A 10,371-nucleotide genomic window follows, 5' to 3' on the forward strand; every position below is an offset into this window, starting at 1 on the left:
GTTTTATTTTTTACAGAATAATAAATGGTCAATGTTTATTAACTACTTAATTTATACACATAATTTATTAACCATTGAATATGATTTTTATCATTATTGATAGATTATATAATTTTTACTACAACACTAGAAAAGTTGTAGCTTTACTATCTATTTCATTGCCCTTTAATGGTTTAGAGAGTGCTGTGATCTTTTGTTTAGTTGGATTCTGTAATGAACAGTGTTTGGAATTGCAGAAGTATGGACTGTAATGAATTGGAATTATGCCTAGACAACTCGTAATGGATTCAAGTAACAATCATTAATTGCTCACAAGACATAGCTGAATTGATTATTAGAATTACAGAAAAGGTAACAATCACTAATTATGTAGAAAATTTGTTTGTTTCATTGCCACTTTATGGCATGAAGAGTACAAAACAATAACCACCTTTTTGTTGAATTATAACTAGAAAGCTCATGCACCAAACAATCTTATAGCCTACCAAAAGCATACATAAGATCTGATGTAGCTTATATACTCTTGTAAGAAAAGATTTCATGTTCAAAACAAAGCTTTGAATTCCATAACAACCTTAAAAGATCACCAGTTACCTTGAAGAACTTGTATAGGATAGGCAACACTACCTCTAGCTGCAACCATGCACATTGTCCTACTTTGAGAGTTCAAGTGCCAAGATTAAAATTATTATTCAATGGATTCAGAACTCACGTCCATGAAAATACATAAACTTCTACAAGAATTTATCTTTCCCAAGTCGCTGTAAATGATAATTGATAGTCCTTGCAGGGTTTTTGGGCTTTCCTTTCTGCAAGAATAAATAAATAAAACAAAAGAAAATTAGGCAATTTAAGATAATAGGCCATAGGAATTGCTCTTGCTGAGGAAACAAGAATTCAGTCTCAAACTTTGTTATAAGCAAAAGTAAAAAAATAAACTACAAGAAATTACTGCAGGTTATAAAGATTGTACTTGGGCATCCACGCAGGAAAGCAAGAGGTCCTTCTGTTTAACACATTTGTCATCATTGTTCTTGTTCAAAGACAAGCAACCTAGGAAGGCAACCGTCTCCTTCAGACAAGGTTTGCCTATGGCACCAAACTTTTTGGGATTTATGTACAAACCCCCTGCTTTCCGGCCCATAATGATATTGTAACCTGATCAGCAATATAAATAATAAATTATTTTCCACAAATTCAATAAAACTGGAGTTGGAAGAAAGCCATCTAACTACCGACTGTCATTCATCATGTAAACAATAATACTTTTTGTTAAGAAATATAGCAGTTAGAAATAAGATGTAATCTGTGTCTAACTATTTTGTTCCCTAAGGTATATTAGTTTCTCCCAAATCTTTCATATCATAATTTTTGACAAAAAGAAATCAAATTGAGTTCAGGGCCAAGATCACTATATTATCCACATAGAGAATCAAAAGGATAATCTTACTCCCTATCTTCATAAAGATTAATTGAATTAAAGCTTGATTAAGTCCATATATAGTGAATAGATTAATTTGCACATTTTCTTTTCTTGTCCAAACTACAACAAATTCTTTAGGTTGCTCTATATACATATCTTCTTCTGAGATGTAAAAAAATTGAAGGAAAGAAATTTACAACGAAAAACATATCCACAGGGAATGTTAAGAGAAAGAAAAGAGAAAAGGAAAAAAATTGAGAGGAAAGTGAAAAAGAAAGAGAAAATAAAAATCAAAGGAAGAAAAAACCACGGACTCTCGTAGGGTTGTCAATTGCGACCGTGCGAGTCGAACTCGCACGGGCCACTGACCGGGCCACACGAGGCAACCTCATGTGCGGGGGGCTGCCGCCTCACTCAGGGCCACCGACTGCGGTGTTGCTGGGTGGTTGTCCACTATTGTGTGAGACCTAGTTGCGACTCTTGTGAGTTGGGTTGGAGAAATTCGTATGCACATGAGAGTGAGTTGGGAGGGAGGAAATTGCTTTCCATCCTATTTGGACAGACAAAAAAATGATCAAAAACTGATCCACGAATGGATTTGTAAATCCGTCTGCCCATCTAGTAAACAAAAGAAAGGAAAATAATGCATCCTTTTTTACAAAGTAAATAAAAGAAAAATTTTCACCATATAAATTTTTTCATATATTTTATTTTTGTCCTCTCAAAATTGAGATGTTTAGGACTATCAAAATTCAGAGACACCAAGAGTGCAATAATGACTATTTAACATAGATATGATATTGTCAAATATTTATAGTTAAAGTGTTCGGAGACTCCAAGACCCCAACAGGCGATCTCAAATATGAATTGTGTGCCACACTTCACATAGAAACATCCTGCACCTCCCATTGTTTGCCTAGCCCTACAACCTTTTAGTACCTAGTTGCACCTAATGCCTCATGAAACACCGGTTAAATACTACATTGGCATTGTAGATTTTAATGAGGCAGTTGATATCAAAATATTACAAGTCTACTTGGAAGACTGCAAATACTTTCACCATCTGGAGAAATAAAACGAGAAAAAATAATAAAATCCAAACAGAAACATGTAGCATTATAGTAAATTTCTAGAACAGTTTCTCGTTCCCCCTTCTGTTCTTCATGAAATTTTTATTTATAACAACCACTAGTGATCAGAAGATCAACAACACACGAAGACTGAACGCATCATTCAATAATAAAATAATTAATTGCAAGTAAAAAAGGGAGTTCACCTTCCACATAAATTTAGTACTATAACCATCATGTTTAATGCAACTCAAATTTCAGAAGGAAATGTTTATCCAAACACTAATCTAGCTGTAACAGACAAGAATAAACAGAGCAAAGAGAAACCGAAAATACAAAAAAGCACGCTTGGACTGCGCATACACCGTGAAGTAGAAGATATCGGAACGAAGGAACTCGAACAGAAACACAAAAGAACTTACAAAAGGAAAATCAAGCAGGTGGCTTGCGCTGGTAGAGATCCGGAGGGAGAGATAACGGCAGTGCTCCGGCGGAGGCAATAACAGATGTGAAAGGACGAGGAAGAGGCAGCGATCCGGCAGAAAAGGATAGGGCGTGCGGCGGATCCTTAGGCTAGGGTTTGCGTTATTGCTTACTGGTCGAGTATGGGTTGAAATGAATTTTAAATTTATCAGAATATTTCTGGAAATATCCATAACCATCCGGAGACAGACAATTTTACAAAAAAAAAATCACAATTATAAATATTTAAAATAATAGTTAATTTAATTACAACACTTTCTGTAAAATAATAATAATTAATTTTTTTATTTTTATTTTATAAGATTTACTCATCTAAATCTAAATTGCTTTAGCCAATTTGAACTCCAGGAGAGGTCAAAGAGACTTCAGCCTCATTTTCAATTAGCTCGCCATCGATTAAAATGATGAATTAATAAAATTTTAATCCAATCTATTTAAACATTTTTTACATGATAGATTAACTCAATGGACCAATCCAAATTGAGAAAACTTATCTTCTCAATTTTGCAATTCTATCATTTATCAATTGTAGAGCTCAAGAGTTCAGTCGATTTTGATAAACCAATTTGAGTTTAAGCACCCAAGTAGGTGGTATTAGGCTTTTTAATATATTAAATTACATATATATTTTTAATCTTTGACATATTAACTGTGAAGCTATTCTCCATTAGGGATAAGAATTAAACTTATCTTAACAATATCGAGCTTAAAAAATCTTGACCTAAAAAAATTTCAAATATAAATATATCATTTAATTTAAAAATGTATATTTATATAATGTTTGTTTTTTAAAGTTGTTTTGACTATGAATTTGTTAGATTAAATCAAATATCTTTTTATTGTCGCATGCCAACTGATCCTAAGACTGTGAAGTTATAATCGTGTGTCAACTAATATAGATATTGATGTTAATTTCTAAAGATCAATACCGTTGTAATATTGGTCTTCAGAAATTAACACCACAGTATTTGTTCTTTTAAATAAGATTGATGCTGATTTCAAAAGATCAATATTACTGTGGTGATGATCTTTCAAAATCAATATTATTTGTTCTTCTTACACACGGTGATGTTAGTGTCTAAACATCAACACCACTGTAATGTTGATCTTTTAATACTAGCACTTTACTGTTCTGAAATTTAAAATCATTTTGAATGTTGTTGGAAAGACCTTGGAATAGTAAAGAAGTGCATATTTGAACTCTAATGCATCAAATGAATCTACAAGTATTGGAATGAGTTTAATCGAAATTTTCTAGGTCTATCAATACATTTTAATTGAAATCCATTAATGGAATTAAGAATTTTAAATTTTTAAAAAATTGACATGTAATGGAAGAAGGTAATATAATGAAGGTATTTATGGTATTCATGATTGTTTTTGACATCTCTACAATAAATTATGAGTATGCATCAATTATCTTAAAATCTAAAATTTTGAAAACTTTCTAATCATTAATGTTAATAACTTTAAACTGATAGCTTTGGGCACATATAGATTTTGAGACACTTTATAAATATATAATATTTAGAATGAGTTCGACAACAATGAATTTTGATCAAACTCATTCCAATCAAAATTCTCTAGGTTCATCAATAGATTTTGATAAACTTATAAAATTTGAATTTTTAAAAAATTGACATGTAATGAAAGAGCTAAATGTGGAGAAGATAGATATGATACACAAGTCTTGTCTTGAGCCTCATAAATAAAATTATGCTTGTGTGTCAATTGATACACACTTTAGTCTCAATTTTGAAAAATCAACAACAATATGGTGCTATTTTTTAAAAGATCAATACAATTGTAGTGTTATTCTTTTGAAATCAACACCACTATATTTTACTAAGTTAATATTCACATTATTAAGTTATACTGAACCAATAAGTACACAACAACCCATTTTTTTCTAAGAAAATATCAAATTAAGAAAATTTGTTATAGTGTATAACTAGACTACCTATATCATCTTGGTCTTTAGAAAAAAAATAATTATTTCATGTAATTCTGTTCGATTTTAAAACTCTTAATTCAATTAAATTAAATAAATCAAAATTTAACACCATTGAAGTATTGCTTTTTTAAAAAATAGCATCACAGGTCAATGTGTGGATCATGCGTTGCTAGATGGTGTCGCACCCCATTCAAATCCAGCACGTGGTGTTGAATTCAATAGTGTTGTGGTGTTAAATATTAATTTTAAAATTTTAAGATTATCAATATTTTTTAATAAAGATCTTTAATAAATATAATTAAAACTTTATTATTTATTATTATTAATTTATTTTATTATTTTATTCTTTTAATTAGACATTAAAAATAGAAAAGATATTTTTATTTGTTTTTTGTTAACCTTCTTTTGTATTTTTAATATTCTTTTATTAAAATTATAAAAATAAAAATAGATAAATTTAAAAGATTATCTTGAATTTAATGATTAAATAAAGAATTCAATCATTATAATATAATTAAGTTTTTATTTTTTTTTATCTTGATTAGTTCAGTTAAATGAGAAAAATAGATACATAAATTGACAAGAAAAAAGAAAAGAGAAGAGAAAATAGAGATTTATCTGTATTCGAATTATAAAATTAAATTTTTATGAATTATAATTCGTATACTTAAAAATAAATAATGCATGAGCTATGGATAAAAGGTATATCATAAAATTTTGATAATTTTAAATATGACTTTTTAGTCAATTGCCGTAGAAGATTGAACTCGATACAATTAAAAATTTTCCATTTCCTCAGCAAGCATTTATCTTCTTTCTAGAAGGTCTAGTTGACGCAAGCAGACCACAATAATCACGTCAACGAGCATCTTTCTAGAAGGTCCGTTCTGAACCGTCAGATTTATCTTCTTTCACGGAGTAAGTTGGTCGTATTTATTAGGCTTCTTTCACGGAGTCTTTAAGTCCGTTTGACTAAAGAAAATTATAGCTTACATTTAATGAGAAAATTTAATTTTTAAGTTGTTTCGACTAGCTTAGATTTCACGACGGAACAGATTTATCGGGAAGCGCATATGACGGTTTAAATCTCAGTGAAATTGAGTAACATTGCGTTTTCTATTTGAAATTAAAATTCTTCAATTTATCTCATTACAAACGGATCGTGAGTCACAACTCGGATGTGACTAAAGAAAATTATAGCTTAGATTTAATGATAACACGATAATTAAGTTGTTTCGACTAGCTTAGATTTAAATCCGCCTGACAGATTTTTTCAAATAAAATATTTAGGAAATAAAAAATTCAAATAATTAATTTGAAAAGCATATCTTATTTTTGCAATTTTTTAGTATTTCAGTAGCTTAATTTTCTCAAAAACTTAATATTTTTATAAAATTTAATATTATCAATATGTAAACTTCTAGAAAGATCCAATTTGACAGATATTTCTTCTAAGGGAAATAGAAGAAATAAAAGAAATCGGCCGCCTCTGTTGACTGGAACTGCCAACTAGTCACTCTTGTTGACCCGGCGTTCTTAATCTTGACAATTTCGCCCGTTTTAGAAAATTCCACAAACCGTGGCTTATTGACTTCCGAGGCCGCTATAAATTACCATTTCTTCTTCTTCTTCCTCATCTCATCCTCTCTCCACTCTCTTCTCTGTCTCTCTGCCTGCTTCGCTATTTGATCTCGCTTTTCTCTTCTTCTTTGCCAAAACCTACTCCTCGCGCCATGGGATACTTCAGGGAAGCCACCGGCATCAAAGGCCCCAGCGGATTCGGATCCGGCAACACCGCCGAGCAGGTCACCGAAGGCATCGACGCCTCCCGCCTCACCGTCATCATCACCGGTTTGTCCTCCGCCCTCCCCATTTTCTTCTTGATCTTTGCGATCCAGCCGTGAACCTGAGTTTTAACTTATGTATTTTGTGAAATTGGTCTCTTTGCTTCAGAAATCTGAGTTTTTCTCACCAGATCGTGTTGCCGAACTTATTCATCTTGTTTGTTTTCTCTTTCCCCCTTTTTCCCCCTTGTCTTCTAGGTAAGCTTTGTCTTCAAGTTAAGACAGGGAGTTAGTTAGATCTTGACAAAATACCAACTTGATCATAACTTTACTTACCAAGAAATTACCGCCAACAAATAGTGGCGGAGATAGAAAGTTTTTTAAGGGGCACCTTGTATCAACTTGATATAATCATTCGAGCTGAGAAAATTGATCTAATTCAACTGATTGGATTGGTTTAGTTAAATCAATGGGGTTATATAGATGGATCAAGTCTATTTGAGCTGAGAAAACTAATCTAATTCAATTGATTGAATTGGTTTAGTTAAATATATAGATGGATCAAGTCTATCCAACTGATGAATTTAACTATCTTGATTTTATAATTCATTTCTAATTCTCCCCATTAGATTGAGACTAATACATTGTAGGACACCAAGTGTTCTTTTATAATATAACATAACTACAAAGGAATCAATAACGTAAAAAGTATTTAAATGTCAGACTGCTTAGTTACTGAAATTAGACATGTATTATGTAAATAAGTTTGAATTGTATCCTTTAGATTTTATCAATATTTACATTATACAGTTGTGCTCATATAGTATTGTGTCAATAGTGTCATTTTTGTTGAGCAGATGGTATCAATGGCTTATTAACATAGTTTAACTTCTCTACTACTAAAATATCTATGTTTCACGGATTTCTCTGCTCTTTAATAGTATTTCTGAGGTTCTTCTTGCAATCAGGTGCAAGTGGTGGTATTGGAGCTGAGACTGCGAGAGTGTTGGCCCTCAGGGGAGCCCATGTCATCATTGGTGCAAGGAACTTGGAAGCTGCCAACAATGTGAAGCAAAGCATTCTAGAGAGCATTCCATCTGCTAGAGTGGATGTCATACAGATTGATGTTAGCTCACTCAAGTCTGTCAGAGCCTTCGCCAACAAATTCCTTGCGATGAATCTTCCTCTCAACATTTTGATGTAACTCTCCTGGTTTGTGTTGCATGTCCTGTCAATTTTTTGAGCCTAATCTCACATCTTCAATTTGTTTTTAGTAATAATGCTGGTATCATGTACTGCCCGTTCCAACTTTCTGAGGATGGTGTGGAGTTGCAGTTTGCTACTAATCATCTCGGTATGTGTTTTTTCACCTTCTCAAATCAGCTTTTCTTCCCCCTCAAAAGTATTCATTAAGATTTTGAGTTTAACATGGTCCTTCTAATTTCAGGTCACTTTTTGTTGACAAATCTTCTACTTGAGAAAATGAAAACCACAGCAGCCAAGACAGGAATTGAGGGCCGCATCGTGAATCTATCATCAATAGCTCATATTGGACCTTATAAGGAAGGAATAAAGTTTGACAAACTGAATGACGAGGCGACGTAAGTCATAATTAGCAGTTAGGCATTAGGATATTCATGATGACAAAAGTGTAGAGTTTTCTACCATTCAATCGATTGATTATTTTCATCATGTTTTCCTAGATACAATGATAAATCAGCATATGGGCAGTCCAAATTGGCTAACATCTTGCACTCCAATGAGCTCGCACGGAGATTGAAGGTAACTGATGGTCTAGAACAGATGTAGTAATTGAAAAGAAAGAAGATTTTTTTTTCTGATTCAAAACATTCACGGTTAACAGGCTGAAGGTGCAAACGTCACAGCAAATTCTGTTCATCCTGGTCTGGTTAGGACAAACTTGGGAAGACATGCTCCCATCTTCATGGGTATGCTGCATAAACTTCCAAACTGATTGTTGATCTGCTTCATATTGATAATCCTTGAACTTAGATTTCAAATTTGCTTTTGGTCTCAGTGATATTGAAAACTTTCACTTACATCTTGTGGAAGAACATACCTCAGGTTTGTCAAACTTGTATGACAGTATTACTTGCTAGAATTTGTTACCACATCGGTTGAACGCCAACATTCTCCATCGTCGTAATTACAGGGAACTGCAACATCATGTTATGTGGCAGTGCATCCAAGCTTGAAGGGTGTGAACGGGAAGTACTTTGCTGACTCCAATGAGGAGAAGACGACTGACATGGCCAGAGATGAAGCATTGGCTCGGAAGCTTTGGGACTTCAGCGAAGAACTTGTTAATTCAAAATAAGAAAGAGGGTTATTGTATGCTTTCTATGTTTTATGCCAGTCTTAGTACTATCTTGGGTGTCTCTAGACTATAATACTGTTATAGTTTGGTATAAAGCTTGTACTGCTTCATTTTAAGCATGTATGAAATAAGTTAATCATATTGTTTAATACAAGTCTTGTTACTTTAATTTGTTTGCCTTACAATTTCCACAACCCTAACCCTCTCTTTATGTTCGGTGTCATCAATAGATCTGGTATTGGTGTTTCTTGTTTAACCTTTTCATCTCCAAAAAAAGATGGACGCCGTTGCCTTCACAGTTTCATACTTCTAAATCATTGTTCATTACATGACATTACTGAATTGTTTCGATATCGGGTTGTATTGCACTGTTATTCAGCACTCAATTTGCATCCTACAACTAGTGACTGCTATTTCTTATGTGATCGTATAAGCTAGAACAGTAAATTGAGAGACAAAGACGGTCCAATTCTTAAGAGGAATGTTCTTGTTTGAGATTACTTACGGATGAGTCACCGGCAAGGATGAAATCATGCAAGACCTACATACGGTGGAGTTCCGGTTAAATTGCAAAGAGAATGAGGGTGAGAATGGATATCAGGAGTGCCTTGGTTTAATCGCTTCAACACTCAAGTAAGGTTACGAACGGGAGATGGAGAAGAAAAAGAAATAGAGATGTTAGAGAAGGGGAATGTTGATTGTGTGTACGCGTACTTGCGCCTGTGAGAAACGGAGTTATTATATGGAGTCATTGGAGGAGATGTTTCATCGCCGGTAAAAAAAATATCTCATCGTCCATACTCAATATGGACCAGGACCATGCTATGTTAATCATGTTGTACTGATCAGGTAGGTGAGCTACCATCAAATATTATATCATTGCATGTGCCATTCTGACGGTGATTTGGGTAGAAGTGCAGACTCGGAAAGATTGAGCTGACAGAGGAGTCAACCTCTAGATAGGAGATCACGGATTCATTCAGGAGCAAAACTAGTGGAGCACCGAGTGGGAGGCTGAGTGGGTTGTGAAGTCAGTTGACCAATGTGCCGAATCGGAGATCAGCCACTAAGTTAGAGGATAGAACTCAGGTGGTTAATCAGGGGGTCAAGTCGAGGATCGACCATTGAGCTAGAGAGGAGAACTTGAGCGGTCACTGAGCCAAAGAGGAGAGTTCAGACGGTCACTAAGCCACAGAGGAGAGCTCGGACGGGTTACTAAAAGGAGAGCTCAGGCGTAAGGAGAACTCGAACTTAGAGTGTAGGGTATCGAGACGAGCTAGGTGATAAGCCGAGCTAGTTGTGGGGTTGGGTACCGATTT

General features: G+C 33.8%; 2 protein-coding genes across 2 annotated transcripts; one reads left to right on the top strand and one right to left on the bottom strand.

Annotated features, from left to right (window-relative positions):
• Positions 1-442: 442 nt before the first annotated feature.
• Positions 443-3,089, bottom strand: LOC141847123 (uncharacterized). Its single transcript, XM_074735104.1, has 3 exons — positions 2,916-3,089; positions 974-1,158; positions 443-809 (listed from the first exon to the last, which is right to left on the bottom strand). Exons 2-3 carry the CDS (start codon positions 1,142-1,144, stop codon positions 735-737), a joined length of 246 nt encoding a protein of 81 aa, XP_074591205.1. The 5' UTR covers positions 1,145-1,158; positions 2,916-3,089; the 3' UTR covers positions 443-734.
• A 3,467-nt stretch (positions 3,090-6,556) lies between these two features.
• Positions 6,557-9,221, top strand: LOC141847120 (short-chain dehydrogenase TIC 32 B, chloroplastic-like). Its single transcript, XM_074735099.1, has 8 exons — positions 6,557-6,781; positions 7,683-7,914; positions 7,989-8,068; positions 8,162-8,315; positions 8,418-8,496; positions 8,579-8,663; positions 8,753-8,799; positions 8,888-9,221. Exons 1-8 carry the CDS (start codon positions 6,664-6,666, stop codon positions 9,050-9,052), a joined length of 960 nt encoding a protein of 319 aa, XP_074591200.1. The 5' UTR covers positions 6,557-6,663; the 3' UTR covers positions 9,053-9,221.
• Positions 9,222-10,371: the final 1,150 nt, after the last annotated feature.

This window comes from Curcuma longa, chromosome 16 (genome assembly GCF_044706935.1).
Source record: "Curcuma longa cultivar G26 ecotype Majalengka, Jawa Barat chromosome 16, ITB_CL_G26_1.1, whole genome shotgun sequence".
NCBI lineage: Eukaryota > Viridiplantae > Streptophyta > Magnoliopsida > Zingiberales > Zingiberaceae > Curcuma > Curcuma longa.